Source organism: Eucyclogobius newberryi, unplaced genomic scaffold, assembly GCF_026437365.1.
Source record: "Eucyclogobius newberryi isolate DKJ021-1_F unplaced genomic scaffold, fEucNew1.0.hap1 SCAF_6, whole genome shotgun sequence".
NCBI classification, from domain to species: Eukaryota; Metazoa; Chordata; class Actinopteri; order Gobiiformes; family Gobiidae; genus Eucyclogobius; species Eucyclogobius newberryi.
This window is the reverse complement of record NW_027316278.1, coordinates 3,490,016-3,508,926: the sequence shown is the minus strand read 5'-3', so window position 1 is coordinate 3,508,926 and position 18,911 is coordinate 3,490,016. Positions and strand designations below refer to the sequence as shown.

At 53.9% G+C, this 18,911-nt stretch overlaps 1 protein-coding gene across 1 annotated transcript in view; it reads left to right on the top strand.

Moving 5' to 3' along the window:
* The window catches only part of LOC140346780 (ornithine decarboxylase-like), a 28,525-nt gene extending 16,616 nt beyond the window's left edge, over positions 1-11,909 (top strand). The window contains exons 5-8 of the mRNA XM_072432975.1: positions 9,542-9,613; positions 10,208-10,317; positions 11,325-11,352; positions 11,646-11,909. Of these exons, the coding sequence (XP_072289076.1) occupies positions 9,542-9,613; positions 10,208-10,317; positions 11,325-11,352; positions 11,646-11,909 (474 nt within the window). The remainder of the gene's footprint in view (positions 1-9,541; positions 9,614-10,207; positions 10,318-11,324; positions 11,353-11,645) is intronic.
* Positions 11,910-18,911: the final 7,002 nt, after the last annotated feature.

Here is an 18,911-nt window from a genome sequence, read left to right as displayed (position 1 = left end):
GCGTCACATGGTCGCCGCGTCACATGATCGCCGCGTCACATGATCGCCGCCCTCTGCGACGTCACACGATCGCCGCGTCACATGATCGCCGCGTCACAGGATCGCCGCGTCACAGGATCGGCGCGTCACATGATCGCCGGGTCACATGATCGCCGCGTCACATGATCGCCGCGTCACATGATCGCCGCGCCACATGATCGCCGCGTCACATGATCGCCGCCCTCTGCGACGTCACACGATCGCCGCGTCACATGATCGCCGCGTCACATTATCGCCGCCCTCTGCGACGTCACACGATCGCCGCGTCACATGATCGCCGCGTCACAGGATCGCCGCGTCACAGGATCGCCGCGTCACATGATCGCCGCATCACATGATCGCCGGGTCACATGATCGTCGCGTCACAGGATCGCCGCGTCACATTATCGCCGCCCTCTGCGACGTCACACGATCGCCGCGTCACATGATCGCCGCGTCACAGGATCGCCGCGTCACAGGATCGCCGCGTCACATGATCGCCGCATCACATGATCGCCACGTCACATGATCGCCGCCCTCTGCGACGTCACACGATCGCCGCGTCACATGATCGCCGCGTCACAGGATCGCCGCGCCACATGATCGCCGCGTCACATGATCGCCGCGTCACATGATCGCCGCGTCACATGATCGCCGCGTCACATGATCGCCGCGTCACATGATCGCCGCGTCACATGATCGCCGCGTCACATGATCGCCGCATCACATGATCGCCACGTCACACGATCGCCGCGTCACATGATCGCCGCGCCACAGGATCGCCGCGTCACAGGATCGCCGCCCTCTGCGACGTCACACGATCGCCGCGTCACATGATCGCCGCGTCACAGGATCGCCGCGTCACATGATCGCCGCCCTCTGCGACGTCACACGATCGCCGCGTCACAGGATCGCCGCGCCACATGATCGCCGCGTCACATGATCGCCGCGTCACATGATCGCCGCGTCACATGATCGCCGCGCCACATGATCGCCGCGTCACATGATCGCCGCGTCACATGATCGCCGCGTCACATGATCGCCGCGTCACATGATCGCCGCGTCACAGGATCGCCGCGTCACAGGATCACTGCCCTCTGCGACGTCACATGATCGCCACATCACATGATTGCCGCGTCACATGATCGCCGCGTCACATGATCGCCGCGTCACAGGATCGCCGCGTCACAGGATCGCCGCGTCACATGATCGCCGCCCTCTGCGACGTCACACGATCGCCGCGTCACATGATCGCCGCGTCACATGATCGTCGCGTCACATGATCGCCGCGTCACATGATCGCCGGGTCACATGATCGCCGCGTCACAGGATCGCCGCGTCACAGGATCGCCGCGTCACAGGATTGCCACATCACATGATCGCCGCGTCACATGATCGCCGCGTCACATGATCGCCGCGTCACATGATCGCCGCGTCACATGATCGCCGCCCTCTGCGACGTCACACGATCGCCGCGTCACATGATCGCCGCGTCACATGATCGCCGCGTCACATGATCGCCGCCCTCTGCGACGTCACATGATCGCCGCGTCACAGGATCGGCGCGTCACATGATCGCCGGGTCACATGATCGCCGCGTCACATGATCGCCGCGTCACATGATCGCCGCGCCACATGATCGCCGCGTCACATGATCGTCGCGTCACATGATCGCCGCGTCACATGATCGCCGGGTCACATGATCGCCGCGTCACAGGATCGCCGCGTCACAGGATCGCCGCGTCACAGGATTGCTGCCCTCTGCGACGTCAAATGATCGCCACATCACACGATCGCCGCGTCACATGATCGCCGCGTCACATTATCGCCGCCCTCTGCGACGTCACACGATCGCCGCGTCACATGATCGCCGCATCACATGATCGCCACGTCACATGATCGCCGCCCTCTGCGACGTCACACGATCGCCGCGTCACATGATCGCCGCGTCACAGGATCGCCGCGTCACATGATCGCCGCGCCACATGATCGCCGCGTCACATGATCGCCGCGTCACAGGATCGCCGCGTCACATGATCGCCGCGCCACATGATCGCCGCGTCACATGATCGCCGCGTCACAGGATCGCCGCGTCACAGGATCGCCGCGTCACATGATCGCCGCCCTCTGCGACGTCACACGATCGCCGCGTCACATGATCGCCGCGTCACATGATCGTCGCGTCACATGATCGCCGCGTCACATGATCGCCGGGTCACATGATCGCCGCGTCACAGGATCGCCGCGTCACAGGATCGCCGCGTCACAGGATTGCTGCCCTCTGCGACGTCACATGATCGCCACATCACAGGATCGCCGCGTCACAGGATCGCCGCGTCACAGGATTGCCACATCACATGATCGCCGCGTCACATGATCGCCGCGTCACATGATCGCCGCGTCACATGATCGCCGCGTCACATGATCGCCGCCCTCTGCGACGTCACACGATCGCCGCGTCACATGATCGCCGCGTCACAGGATCGGCGCGTCACATGATCGCCGGGTCACATGATCGCCGCGTCACATGATCGCCGCGTCACATGATCGCCGCGCCACATGATCGCCGCGTCACATGATCGTCGCGTCACATGATCGCCGCGTCACATGATCGCCGGGTCACATGATCGCCGCGTCACAGGATCGCCGCGTCACAGGATCGCCGCGTCACAGGATTGCTGCCCTCTGCGACGTCACATGATCGCCACATCACAGGATCGCCGCGTCACAGGATCGCCGCGTCACAGGATTGCCACATCACATGATCGCCGCGTCACATGATCGCCGCGTCACATGATCGCCGCGTCACATGATCGCCGCGTCACATGATCGCCGCCCTCTGCGACGTCACACGATCGCCGCGTCACATGATCGCCGCGTCACAGGATCGCCGCGTCACATGATCGCCGCATCACATGATCGCCGGGTCACATGATCGTCGCGTCACAGGATCGCCGCGTCACAGGATCGCCGCGTCACAGGATCGCCGCGTCACATGATCGCCGCATCACATGATCGCCACGTCACACGATCGCCGCGTCACATGATCGCCGCGTCACATTATCGCCGCCCTCTGCGACGTCACACGATCGCCACGTCACATGATCGCCGCGTCACAGGATCGCCGCGTCACAGGATCGCCGCGTCACATGATCGCCGCATCACATGATCGCCACGTCACATGATCGCCGCCCTCTGCGACGTCACACGATCGCCGCGTCACATGATCGCCGCGTCACAGGATCGCCGCGCCACATGATCGCCGCGTCACATGATCGCCGCGTCACATGATCGCCGCGTCACATGATCGCCGCGTCACATGATCGCCGCGTCACATGATCGCCGCGTCACATGATCGCCGCGTCACATGATCGCCGCCCTCTGCGACGTCACATGATCGCCACATCACATGATCGCCGCGTCACATGATCGCCGCGTCACAGGATCGCCGCGTCACATGATCGCCGCGTCACATGATCGCCGCGTCACATGATCGCCGCGTCACAGGATCGCCGCGTCACATGATCACCGCGTCACAGGATCGCCGCATCACAGGATTGCTGCCCTCTGCGACGTCACATGATCGCCACATTACATGATCGCCGCGTCACATGATCGCCGCGTCACATGATCGCCGGGTCACATGATCGCCGCGTCACAGGATCGCCGCGTCACAGGATCGCCGCGTCACATGATCGCCGCGTCACATAATCGCCGCGTCACATGATCGCCGCGCCACATGATTGCCGCGTCACATGATCGCCGCGTCACATGATCGCCGCGTCACATGATCGCCGCGTCACATGATCGCCGCCCTCTGCGACGTCACACGATCGCCGCGTCACATGATCGCCGCGTCACAGGATCGCCGCGTCACAGGATCGCCGCGTCACATGATCGCCGCATCACATGATCGCCGCGTCACATGATCGCCGCCCTCTGCGACGTCACAGGATCGCCGCGTCACATGATCGCCGCCCTCTGCGACGTCACAGGATCGCCGCGTCACATGATCGCCGCATCACATGATCGCCGCGTCACATGATCGCCGCCCTCTGCGACGTCACACGATCGCCGCGTCACATGATCGCCGCGTCACATGATCGCCGCGTCACATGATCGCCGCGTCACATGATCGCCGGGTCACATGATCCCCGCGTCACAGGATCGCCGCGTCACATGATCGCCGGGTCACATGATCCCCGCGTCACAGGATCGCCGCGTCACATGATCGCCGCGCCACATGATCGCCGCGTCACATGATCGCCGGGTCACATGATCGTCGCGTCACAGGATCGCCGCGTCACATGATCGCCGCGTCACATGATCGCCGCGTCACATGATCGCCGCGTCACATGATCGCCGCGTCACATGATCGCCGCCCTCTGCGACGTCACATGATCGCCACATCACATGATCGCCGCGTCACATGATCGCCGCGTCACAGGATCGCCGCGTCACATGATCGCCGCGTCACAGGATCGCCGCGTCACAGGATTGCTGCCCTCTGCGACGTCACATGATCGCCACATTACATGATCGCCGCGTCACATGATCGCCGCGTCACATGATCGCCGGGTCACATGATCGCCGCGTCACAGGATCGCCGCGTCACAGGATCGCCGCGTCACATGATCGCCGCGTCACATAATCGCCGCGTCACATGATCGCCGCGCCACATGATCGCCGCGTCACATGATCGCCGCGTCACATGATCGCCGCGTCACATGATCGCCGCGTCACATGATCGCCGCCCTCTGCGACGTCACACGATCGCCGCGTCACATGATCGCCGCGTCACAGGATCGCCGCGTCACAGGATCGCCGCGTCACATGATCGCCGCATCACATGATCGCCGGGTCACATGATCGTCGCGTCACAGGATCGCCGCGTCACATTATCGCCGCCCTCTGCGACGTCACACGATCGCCGCGTCACATGATCGCCGCGTCACAGGATCGCCGCGTCACAGGATCGCCGCGTCACATGATCGCCGCATCACATGATCGCCACGTCACATGATCGCCGCCCTCTGCGACGTCACACGATCGCCGCGTCACATGATCGCCGCGTCACAGGATCGCCGCGCCACATGATCGCCGCGTCACATGATCGCCGCGTCACATGATCGCCGCGTCACATGATCGCCGCGCCACATGATCGCCGCGTCACATGATCGCCGCGTCACATGATCGCCGCGTCACATGATCGCCGCGTCACATGATCGCCGCGTCACATGATCGCCGCCCTCTGCGACGTCACATGATCGCCACATCACATGATCGCCGCGTCACATGATCGCCGCGTCACAGGATCGCCGCGTCACATGATCGCCGCGTCACATGATCGCCGCGTCACATAATCGCCGCGTCACATGATCGCCGCGCCACATGATCGCCGCGTCACATGATCGCCGCGTCACATGATCGCCGCGTCACATGATCGCCGCGTCACATGATCGCCGCGTCACATGATCGCCGCGTCACATGATCGCCGCGTCACATGATCGCCGCGTCACATGATCGCCGCATCACATGATCGCCACGTCACACGATCGCCGCGTCACATGATCGCCGCGCCACAGGATCGCCGCGTCACAGGATCGCCGCCCTCTGCGACGTCACACGATCGCCGCGTCACATGATCGCCGCGTCACAGGATCGCCGCGTCACATGATCGCCGCCCTCTGCGACGTCACACGATCGCCGCGTCACAGGATCGCCGCGCCACATGATCGCCGCGTCACATGATCGCCGCGTCACATGATCGCCGCGTCACATGATCGCCGCGCCACATGATCGCCGCGTCACATGATCGCCGCGTCACATGATCGCCGCGTCACATGATCGCCGCGTCACATGATCGCCGCGTCACAGGATCGCCGCGTCACAGGATCACTGCCCTCTGCGACGTCACATGATCGCCACATCACATGATTGCCGCGTCACATGATCGCCGCGTCACATGATCGCCGCGTCACAGGATCGCCGCGTCACAGGATCGCCGCGTCACATGATCGCCGCCCTCTGCGACGTCACACGATCGCCGCGTCACATGATCGCCGCGTCACATGATCGTCGCGTCACATGATCGCCGCGTCACATGATCGCCGGGTCACATGATCGCCGCGTCACAGGATCGCCGCGTCACAGGATCGCCGCGTCACAGGATTGCCACATCACATGATCGCCGCGTCACATGATCGCCGCGTCACATGATCGCCGCGTCACATGATCGCCGCGTCACATGATCGCCGCCCTCTGCGACGTCACACGATCGCCGCGTCACATGATCGCCGCGTCACAGGATCGGCGCGTCACATGATCGCCGGGTCACATGATCGCCGCGTCACATGATCGCCGCGTCACATGATCGCCGCGCCACATGATCGCCGCGTCACATGATCGTCGCGTCACATGATCGCCGCGTCACATGATCGCCGGGTCACATGATCGCCGCGTCACAGGATCGCCGCGTCACAGGATCGCCGCGTCACAGGATTGCTGCCCTCTGCGACGTCAAATGATCGCCACATCACACGATCGCCGCGTCACATGATCGCCGCGTCACATTATCGCCGCCCTCTGCGACGTCACACGATCGCCGCGTCACATGATCGCCGCATCACATGATCGCCACGTCACATGATCGCCGCCCTCTGCGACGTCACACGATCGCCGCGTCACATGATCGCCGCGTCACAGGATCGCCGCGTCACATGATCGCCGCGCCACATGATCGCCGCGTCACATGATCGCCGCGTCACAGGATCGCCGCGTCACATGATCGCCGCGCCACATGATCGCCGCGTCACATGATCGCCGCGTCACAGGATCGCCGCGTCACAGGATCGCCGCGTCACATGATCGCCGCCCTCTGCGACGTCACACGATCGCCGCGTCACATGATCGCCGCGTCACATGATCGTCGCGTCACATGATCGCCGCGTCACATGATCGCCGGGTCACATGATCGCCGCGTCACAGGATCGCCGCGTCACAGGATCGCCGCGTCACAGGATTGCTGCCCTCTGCGACGTCACATGATCGCCACATCACAGGATCGCCGCGTCACAGGATCGCCGCGTCACAGGATTGCCACATCACATGATCGCCGCGTCACATGATCGCCGCGTCACATGATCGCCGCGTCACATGATCGCCGCGTCACATGATCGCCGCCCTCTGCGACGTCACACGATCGCCGCGTCACATGATCGCCGCGTCACAGGATCGGCGCGTCACATGATCGCCGGGTCACATGATCGCCGCGTCACATGATCGCCGCGTCACATGATCGTCGCGTCACATGATCGCCGCGTCACATGATCGCCGGGTCACATGATCGCCGCGTCACAGGATCGCCGCGTCACAGGATCGCCGCGTCACAGGATTGCTGCCCTCTGCGACGTCACATGATCGCCACATCACAGGATCGCCGCGTCACAGGATCGCCGCGTCACAGGATTGCCACATCACATGATCGCCGCGTCACATGATCGCCGCGTCACATGATCGCCGCGTCACATGATCGCCGCGTCACATGATCGCCGCCCTCTGCGACGTCACACGATCGCCGCGTCACATGATCGCCGCGTCACAGGATCGCCGCGTCACATGATCGCCGCATCACATGATCGCCGGGTCACATGATCGTCGCGTCACAGGATCGCCGCGTCACAGGATCGCCGCGTCACAGGATCGCCGCGTCACATGATCGCCGCATCACATGATCGCCACGTCACACGATCGCCGCGTCACATGATCGCCGCGTCACATTATCGCCGCCCTCTGCGACGTCACACGATCGCCACGTCACATGATCGCCGCGTCACAGGATCGCCGCGTCACAGGATCGCCGCGTCACATGATCGCCGCATCACATGATCGCCACGTCACATGATCGCCGCCCTCTGCGACGTCACACGATCGCCGCGTCACATGATCGCCGCGTCACAGGATCGCCGCGCCACATGATCGCCGCGTCACATGATCGCCGCGTCACATGATCGCCGCGTCACATGATCGCCGCGCCACATGATCGCCGCGTCACATGATCGCCGCGTCACATGATCGCCGCGTCACATGATCGCCGCGTCACATGATCGCCGCGTCACATGATCGCCGCCCTCTGCGACGTCACATGATCGCCACATCACATGATCGCCGCGTCACATGATCGCCGCGTCACAGGATCGCCGCGTCACATGATCGCCGCGTCACATGATCGCCGCGTCACATGATCGCCGCGTCACAGGATCGCCGCGTCACATGATCACCGCGTCACAGGATCGCCGCATCACAGGATTGCTGCCCTCTGCGACGTCACATGATCGCCACATTACATGATCGCCGCGTCACATGATCGCCGCGTCACATGATCGCCGGGTCACATGATCGCCGCGTCACAGGATCGCCGCGTCACAGGATCGCCGCGTCACATGATCGCCGCGTCACATAATCGCCGCGTCACATGATCGCCGCGCCACATGATCGCCGCGTCACATGATCGCCGCGTCACATGATCGCCGCGTCACATGATCGCCGCGTCACATGATCGCCGCCCTCTGCGACGTCACACGATCGCCGCGTCACATGATCGCCGCGTCACAGGATCGCCGCGTCACAGGATCGCCGCGTCACATGATCGCCGCATCACATGATCGCCGCGTCACATGATCGCCGCCCTCTGCGACGTCACAGGATCGCCGCGTCACATGATCGCCGCCCTCTGCGACGTCACAGGATCGCCGCGTCACATGATCGCCGCATCACATGATCGCCGCGTCACATGATCGCCGCCCTCTGCGACGTCACACGATCGCCGCGTCACATGATCGCCGCGTCACATGATCGCCGCGTCACATGATCGCCGCGTCACATGATCGCCGGGTCACATGATCCCCGCGTCACAGGATCGCCGCGTCACATGATCGCCGGGTCACATGATCCCCGCGTCACAGGATCGCCGCGTCACATGATCGCCGCGCCACATGATCGCCGCGCCACATGATCGCCGCGTCACATGATCGCCGCGTCACACGATCGCCGCCCTCTGCGACGTCACACGATCGCCGCGTCACATGATCGCCGCGTCACATGATCGCCGCGTCACATGATCGCCGCGTCACATGATCGCCGGGTCACATGATCCCCGCGTCACAGGATCGCCGCGTCACATGATCGCCGCGCCACATGATCGCCGCGCCACATGATCGCCGCGTCACATGATCGCCGCGTCACACGATCGCCGCGTCACATGATCGCCGCGTCACATGATCGCCGCGTCACACGATCGCCGCCCTCTGCGACGTCACACGATCGCCGCGTCATATGATCGCCGCGTCACATGATCGCCGCGTCACATGATCGCCGCGTCACATGATCGCCGGGTCACATGATCCCCGCGTCACAGGATCGCCGCGCCACATGATCGCCGCGTCACAGCCGCGTCACATAATCGCCGCATCACATGATCGCCGCCCTCTGCGACGTCACATGACCTTATCTCTCACGTCTTTAGAGCTCGAGCGGGTTTCGGATGAATCTACTCGACATCGGCGGAGGATTCATCGGGCGTGAAGAATTTCAAAAGGTAATGAACAAAAGGGGAACAGTTTAGCTCCTGTTAACTATAAAAGTACTAAACAACAATAACAACAACAACAACAACAACAACAGCTGTGACTTTAGCAGTGAGCGGCAGAACTGAGTCAAAGGTGAGTCAGGAAATGTTCCACTGTAAAAGCTCAAAACACCAGTAAAAGTCGACAACTCTAAATATTGAGTTTGTGTCTGATATCGAAAAAAAAGAAAAAGATGTCGCTAAGTCGTCTCTAAGTCCTCTCTAAGTCGTCTCTAAGTCGTCGCTAAGTCGTCTCTAAGTCGTCTCTAAGTCGTCTCTAAGTTGTCTCTAAGTCGTCTCTAAGTCGTCTCTAAGTCGTCGCTAAGTCGTCTCTAAGTCGTCTCTAAGTCGTCTCTAAGTCGTCTCTAAGTCGTCTCTAAGTCGTCTCTAAGTCGTCTCTAAGTCGTCTCTAAGTCGTCTCTAAGTCGTCTCTAAGACTGCCCCCAGTGGTCAGCACGTGTACAGCGGGTCAGAAGAAGATAAAAACATTATTTGATGAGTTATTTCGAGGTGAAAAGCTTTAGGACTCATGAATGCTCCGTGTGATGTGGTCACATGTCGTAGGTGTGTGAGGACATAAACCAGGCGCTGGGCGACCTCTTCCCGGTCGACGGCGGCGTGTGGGTCATCGCTGAGCCTGGACGTTACTTTGTCACTCCGCCTTCACGCTCGCGGTCAGCGTCATAGCAACGCGACAAGTCAAGAATCCGGTCGACCAGGACGACGCATCAGAAAGTACACAACGTCTACACACAAGCCACGCCTCCATGCACAAGCCACGCCTCCACGCACAAGCCACGCCTCCACGCACAAGCCACGCCTCCACGCACAAGCCACACCCTCCACGCACAAGCCACGCCTCCACGCACAAGCCACGCCTCCACGCACAAGCCACACCCTCCACGCACAAGCCACGCCTCCACGCACAAGCCACGCCTCAACACACTCCTTCCCTCCACACTCCCTCCCTCCACACTCCCTCCCTCCCTCCACACTCCCTCCCTCCACACTCCCTCCACACTCCCTCCCTCCACACTCCCTCCCTCCCTCCACACTCCCTCCCTCCACACTCCCTCCACACTCCCTCCCTCCACACTCCCTCCCTCCACACTCCCTCCCTCCACACTCCCTCCACACTCCCTCCCTCCACACTCCCTCCCTCCCTCCACACTCCTTCCCTCCACACTCCCTCCCTCCACACTCCCTCCCTCCCTCCACACTCCCTCCCTCCACACTCCCTCCACACTCCCTCCCTCCACACTCCCTCCCTCCCTCCACACTCCCTCCCTCCACACTCCCTCCACACTCCCTCCCTCCACACTCCCTCCCTCCCTCCACACTCCCTCCCTCCACACTCCCTCCCTCCCTCCACACTCCCTCCCTCCACACTCCCTCCCTCCCTCCACACTCCCTCCCTCCACACTCCCTCCCTCCACACTCCCTCCCTCCCTCCACACTCCCTCCCTCCACACTCCCTCCCTCCACACTCCATCCCTCCACACTCCCTCCACACTCCCTCCCTCCACACTCCCTCCCTCCACACTCCCTCCCTCCCTCCACACTCCCTCCCTCCCTCCACACTCCCTCCCTCCACACTCCCTCCCTCCACACTCCCTCCCTCCCTCCACACTCCATCCCTCCACACTCCCTCCACGTGCACTAACATGACCTGTGTTCACAGATGGGACGAGCTCCGACACATTGATGATGTACTACGTGTCTGAAGGGATTTTCGGAGCGTTCCGCTGCCTCGATTTTTTCCCTGAATCAATCCATCCTCTGCGTCCACAAAGGGTGAGAAACCTCCTCAGTGACATGAGGAGCCACAGGGACAATTGTCCCCACGTTTGGACTGGTCCGCAGACCGGCTCACTTTTGCTTCTGGAATGGTGTGCAATGTGGGCCACTGTCGTCACCCAAACACAGCAGATGTTCTGGAGGCTTGAACAGATGAACCAGTGGAAACGTGGCTTTCCTGAATGCATCGTCCATATCTCCACAGGTAGTGGACCGCAGCGAGCCCATGTTCCAGGCTGTGGTCTGGGGCCCGACCTGCGCCGCCGTCGACAGACTCCAGGACGCTCTGCTGCCCAAGCTCCGGGTCGGCGACTGGCTCCTGAGCGACGACATGGGAGCGTACACCGTCGTCATGGCGACGCACTTCAACGGGTTTGAAAAAGCAGAGGTTTACGCCGTTTTATCCGCTCAGGGCTGGGAAAAGTTAAAGTTTTGTGAAAGCTTCAAAGACTCTGCTCACGTGGAGTGACTGAGCAGATTCTTTGGGTTTTTGTGCTCGAGCTGCGGAATATTTCACAAAATGATGGATATTGTCATTTTAGCTGAAGAATCGATTTGATAACAAACTAAATATATTGCAATAACAGCACGTAACGACCATGTCGCACGTCACAATCATTTCCAACACTGCGCAGCCATAAATTCTAGCATTTGATTGTTGTTAATTACATTTTAAATAAAAAAAACTGAACAACTCATCCTCAGTCGTCCTCGTTCATTGTTTTACTATGTTTCTCTTATTATTATATTCTGATTCTGATGTTTGTGAATTCTCTTCATTGGCGATGACAATAAAACTTTTCTGATCTGATCCGTCTCATCAATGTCAAGCAGCTGTTTCTAACTCACGTCACTGCATCGCCTGCTCTGATTGGACGCTCAGACCAAAGTCCTCAGAGACGAGCTGGAGAAGGCCTGATATATATATATATATATATATATATATATATATATATATATATATATATATATATATATATATATATATATATGTATTTAAATAATATATATGTATATATATATATATATATATATATATATAATATGTATTTGTGTATATAGAATATATATTTATATATAATATATATGTATATATATATAATATATATGTGTATATATACAAGCTCCCAGGGGCCTCTGTAGAGGACCCGAGCTTGAAGGGGGAGAAATAGAAACCGTCCTCTGTGACTTTGTTTGGCAGTTTCGCTGTAGACCTGGTTTAGACCTGGTTTAGTCCTGGTTTAGTCCTGGTTTAGTCCTGGTTTAGACCTGGTTTAGACCTGGTTTAGACCTGGTTTAGTCCTGGTTTAGACCTGGTTTAGACCTGGTTTAGACCTGGTTTAGTCCTGGTTTAGACCTGGTTTGGACCTGGTTTAGACCTGGTTTAGTCCTGGTGTAGACCTGGTTTAGTCCTGGTTTAGACCTGGTTTAGTCCTGGTTTTGACCTGGTTTGGACCTGGTTTAGACCTGGTTTAGTCCTGGTTTAGACCTGGTTTAGACCTGGTTTAGACCAGGTTTAGTCCTGGTTTAGACCTGGTTTAGTCCTGGTTTAGTCCTGGTTTAGACCTGGTTTAGTCCTGGTTTAGTCCTGGTTTAGACCTGGTTTAGTCCTGGTTTAGACCTGGTTTAGACCTGGTTTAGACCTGGTTTAGTCCTGGTTTAGACCTGGTTTAGACCTGGTTTAGACCTGGTTTAGTCCTGGTTTAGACCTGGTTTAGACCTGGTTTAGTCCTGGTTTAGACCTGGTTTAGACCTGGTTTAGACCTGGTTTAGTCCTGGTTTAGACCTGGTTTAGTCCTGGTTTAGACCTGGTTTAGTCCTGGTTTAGTCCTGGTTTAGTCCTGGTTTAGACCTGGTTTAGACCTGGTTTAGACCTGGTTTAGTCCTGGTTTAGACCTGGTTTAGACCTGGTCTTTCTCGTGTTTGTTCTGGTTGATGTGATGTCTTTAACAGCTGTTTTTCAGTTTTATTGTGGAAGTGTTTTTACAGCCACACACAGACAGGAAGTGACGGATTTTCACAATAAAAGCTCACTTAATTTATTATACTTATTTTTTATCACAGCGCGAGAGAGCGAGCGCGGGAAACACGACTGTAAAGAGTAAAGAACATTGAGATAAATCAAAGGAAAGGTTTGAAATGTAGTTGTTTTGTGCACATTCCAAAAGTACATTCCAAATGTACATTCCAAAAGTACATTCCAAAAGTACATTCCAAAAGTACATTCCAAAAGTACATTCCAAAAGTACATTCCAAAAGTACGATACAAAGTATCCATGTATCGTGTCACTGGCAGGAGTTTTGAGGCCCAAGTTCATTCCCTGTAAATAATTAGACCTTTGACCTGGAGTTATGAATTAACACGACACATTTTTACAACAGAATTCCCTTCAAACATGTGACTTTAAGCTCCTCCCACTCTTCATCTGTCAAAACAAAATGAGCTTCTCTTTTGTTTTTAATATATTTAGTGGAGTATTTGTCCAGATTATTAATGACCTGATATATTTGAGATATTAATCCCCTTGAAAGCCGTAATAAACATTCAGTCAGAGGGTTATTGTGTTGTGCGGTCGCCATGGAGATCGTACGCTTCAAAGAAACGTTCATGAGCCGAGCTTCTGATCATTTCAATGACGCTAAAACTACACTTAAGTTACGAGTAAAAGTTAAAAAATCGACTAAAAAAAGTACAATTACCCAAAAAATCTACTCATTTACTGTAACATGAGTATTTATGATCAGTTCCTCTCATGGTAGTGGTAGTAGTAGTAGTAGTTGTATTCGCAGTATTTGTAGAAGTAGTATTCATAGAAGTATTTGTAGTAGTAGTATTTGGAGTATTCATAGTATTAGTAGTAATAGTAGTAGTATTCATAGTATTCGTAGTAGTAGTATTCGTAGTATTCATAGTAGTAGTGTTTGTAGTATTCGTAGTATTGCAGTGGTTGTATTCATAGTAGTATTCGTAGTAGTAGTATTGGTAGTATTGGTAGAAGTAGTAGTAGTAGTAGTAGTAGTAGTAGTAGTATTGGTAGTATTCTTAGTAGTTGTAGTAGTAGTATATGTAGTAGTAGTAGCCGTAGTAGTAGTAGCTGTAGTAGTAGTAGTAGTAGTCGTAGTAGCTGTAGTATTTGTATTGGTAGTATTTATAGTACTTGTAGTAGTAGTATTTGTAGTAGTAGTAGCGGTAGTATTTGTGTTCATAGTATACATAGTATTTGTATTTGTTGTATTCATAGTATTTGTAGTAGTGAGAGTTTGTAGTAGTAGTATTTGTAGTAGTATTTGTAGAAGTAGTATTCATAGTATATGTAGTATTGAGTGTTTGTAGTAGTAGTATTTGTAGTAGTGAGTATTTGTAGTAGTAGTATTTGTAGTAGTGAGTATTTGTAGTAGTAGTATTTGTAGTAGTAGTATTATAAGTAGTAGTATTTGTAGTATACTAGTAGTAGTATTTGTAGTAGTAGTATTTGTAGTAGTGAGTATTTGTAGTAGTAGTATTTGTAGTAGTAGTATTTGTAGTAGTGAGAGTTTGTAGTAGTAGTATTTGTAGTAGTAGTATTGGTAGTAGTGAGAGTTTGTATTCGTAGTATTTGTAGTAGTGAGAGTTTGTTGTAGTAGTATTCGTAGTATTTTTAGTAGTGAGTATTTGTAGTAGTGAGTATTTGTAGTAGTAGTATGTGTAGTAGTAGTATTTGTAGTAGTGAGAGTTTGTTGTAGTAGTATTCGTAGTATTTGTAGTAGTGAGTATTTGTAGTAGTAGTATTTGTAGTAGTAGTATTTGCAGTAGTGAGAGTTTGTAGTAATAGTATTTTTAGTAGTAGTATTTTTAGTAGTAGTAGTATTAGTAGTATTTGTAGTAGTAGTATTTGTAGTAGCAGTATTAGTATTCATAGTATTTGTAGTAGTAGTAGTAGTATTCATAGTAATATTCATTGTATTTGTAGTAGTAGTATTTGTATTCATAGTATTTGTAGTAGTAGTAGTAGTAGTATTTGTAGTAGTAGTAGTAGTATTTGTAGTAGTAGTATTTGTAGTAGTGAGAGTTTGTATTAGTTGTATTTATAGTAGTTGTAGTAGTATTCATAGTATTTGTAGTAGTATTCATAGTATTCATAGTATTTGTAGTAGTAGTATTTGTAGTAGTAGTATTTGTAGTAGTGAGAGTTTGTAGTAGTAGTATTTGTAGTAGTAGTAGTAGTATTCATAGTATTTGTAGTAGTAGTAGTAGCAGTCATAGTATTTGTAGTAGAAGTATTTGTAGTAGTAGTATTTGTAGTAGTGAGAGTTTGTATTAGTTGTATTTATAGTAGTTGTAGTAGTATTCATAGTATTCCAACTGGGTGTTGAGGGCTCTGCACTTGACTGGCTCACATCCTACCTCACCAACAGGCAAGAGTTCATTTCCCTCTCCGGTCACTCATCCACCCTCTCCCCAGTAACGCAGGGGGTCCCCCAGGGCTCAGTCCTCGGCCCCCTCCTCTTCATCTGCTACATCTTCCCCCTTGGTCACATCCTCCGCCAACTCAACCTGGACTTTCACTGCTACGCTGACGACACCCAGATATACCTCACCACCAAATCCACCCAAAACCCTCCCCTCAGCCACATTGAAACCTGCATCTCTACAATAAAATCATGGCTCACTCTCAACTTCCTCAAACTGAACAGTGACAAAACAGAGCTCCTCCTCATTGGCACCAAATCCACTCTCAATAAAACTGGTCCCTTTTCACTCAGCATCGACACCTCGACCATCACCCCCTCTACCCTGGTACGCAATCTCGGTGTCATCATGGACCCCACCCTCTCCTTCACTCCCCATGTCAGCCACATCGTCAAGACCTCATACTTCCACCTCCGCCGCATCGCCAAAATCCAACACTGCCTCACCCTCCCCGCTGCTGAATCCCTCATCCAGGCCTTCATCTCCTCCCGCCTCGACTACTGCAACTCCCTCCTCACTGGCATCTCCTCCCATTCCCTCCATAGACTCCAAATGGTCCAAAACTCCGCTGCCCGCCTCCTCACCCACACCCGCCTCCTCACCCACACCCGCCTCCTCACCCACACCCGCCTCCTCACCCACACCCGGTCCCGTGATCACATCACTCCCGTTCTCCGCTCTCTCCACTGGCTCCCCATCAAGCAGCGCATAAACTTTAAAATACTCCTCCTCACCTTCAAAGCTCTTCACCACCTTGCCCCCCCCTACCTGTCTGACCTCCTCATCCCCCACCGCCCCACCCGAGCTCTCCGATCCTCCTCCTCTCTCACCCTGACTGCACCAACATCCCGACTCAAAACTTTTGGCGACAGAGCATTCTCCCGAACAGCACCCCGACTCTGGAACTCCCTCCCCCAACCTGTCCGCCACTCTCCCTCACTCACAACATTCAAATCCTGCCTAAAAACATACCTCTTCACCCAAGCCTATGACCTCCCCTACCCCTAGCCTCCTCTACCCCATTGTCTACACTTCTACCCCCTGTTACATCCCCATCTTTTTCTCTCTACTTCTTCTGTCTTGTTCATTTTATCTGTATATTAATGTGTTCTGTACGTGTTGTCCCCCCTGTCTGTAAATACCCCCCCCTTTTTTATTATGTTCAGCGTCTTTGGGTCACTGAAAAGCGCTATATAAATAAAAGTTATTATTATTAGGCCCGAGCGCCACAAGCTGGCGAGAGGCCTATTAATCTCGTAAGGCCGTGCGAAGCACGGCTGCGAAAGTGCGCACGTAGTGCGCACGAAATCGAGCGCGAAGCGCTCGCCCACTTCCAAACACTCACTAACGCACTCCTTCACTCATGCACGCCCCGTGCATACTAATTAGTAGTAGGAAAATGGAACATTACCGTTGTAAACGGGCGAAGCCCGTGCAAAAGTGCGCACTAAACGAGCACTTTACATTGAGATGACGACCGCAAAGCGGTCGTCATCCCCATATAAAGCACTCATTTGCGCTAAGTAGCTCACGAATACGTTCCCCATCTCTTGCATGTTCCGTGCATATAAACATGTAATGCAAAAATTGAACATTATTACTGTATAGAGGGCCAAAAACACAAAGTGGGCGGAGCCCACTCAAAATTAACGAAAGTACCCGTCAGTGACCAGGGACCCACACCATGAGGTAGGAAAGCGCGAGCGCTTTCCGAAAATGTATAGTTTATGATATTTGAAAAATGGGAAACATTGTTTTCGCATCGGAATATTATTCTTTCTTTCTTCTTCTTCTTCTCGGGACCAACCCCCCTATTTTTCACCCAGTGAACATTGACGAAAAGTCACAAAAATGTTCACACCTCTAAAAATCGTGCCTCTCTACATTCTGGCTATTTCCCTTTTCTAAAATAAAAAAAATTGGCGCGTCAGCGCCCCCAAATGTACCAAAAATGCATTGAGAGATGGGAAATGACCCAAAAAAAATCTGATCGTAGAATCATGAAATTTGGCGCAGAGGTAGATGGTGACAAGAGAAGTAAAAAATATTATTACGGCAACGCCGTCCGCCCAACCAAATATCGGCCATATTGCTTCAAAAATGGCTAAACATGACTTCGGAGTTTTTCCAAACGTCGTACTTTTACGAACTCCTCCCAGGGCGTTGGCCCTAAAAAGCTGAAATTTGGTGAAAATGCTACTGAGGAGTGGGACATCAAAAGTTATCCAAATTACATTGATACCTCTCACGGTCTCTGTGCGGCGAAGCCGCAAACTGTAGCTAGAATTTCAGAAATCTCCCATATTTAAAATTTCTGCCGTTTGCGCAGATAAAGTCCGAATTGCGTCAAATTAGAATCAGTTGTTAAACTCTTTGCCCTAAATAGTAGAAAAAGCTTCAGTTGTAGTCATCTGGACTCAGTTTGAAAAAATAGACGTTTCGACTCTCATCCAAGAGTCATTGTCAATAACAGAATTTAGGTCGAGAACTCCGATATTAATACTGTTCTGTGGTCTTTGCCCTAAACCTACTTGAAGTGAAATAAATTCATTTGGCGCCACAGCGCCCCCTACAGATTTTATATGGAGGTTAAATGTTTAGTTTTGCGAAATTATATGAAATTTGACACACAACTCAATTTTAGCATCCCCATCAAAAAAGTCAATGAGACCCATGTCATAATTGTTATGGCGTTGCCCAACGATGACCGAAACCTTTCATGTTATTCCAATGGGGAAATCGCCAGAACATGTTTACACTTTATACTTTCACAAACTCCTCTTAGGGCGTTAGCCCTATTAACCTGAAATTTGGTGAGACTCATCTTCAGGGGTGGACCATCAAAAGTTATCCACATTTTCATTCAAAGAGTCACGGTGTCTGTGCGGCAAAGCCGCACATTTTGCCAAGAATTCAAAATAAAATAGCTTTTTGATGGTAAAACAAAGGGGAGAAGATGTGACAGCGTCACAGATTCAGCAGTAGGCGTAATAAAAGGACAATTGGGGCGCGTTAGCGCCC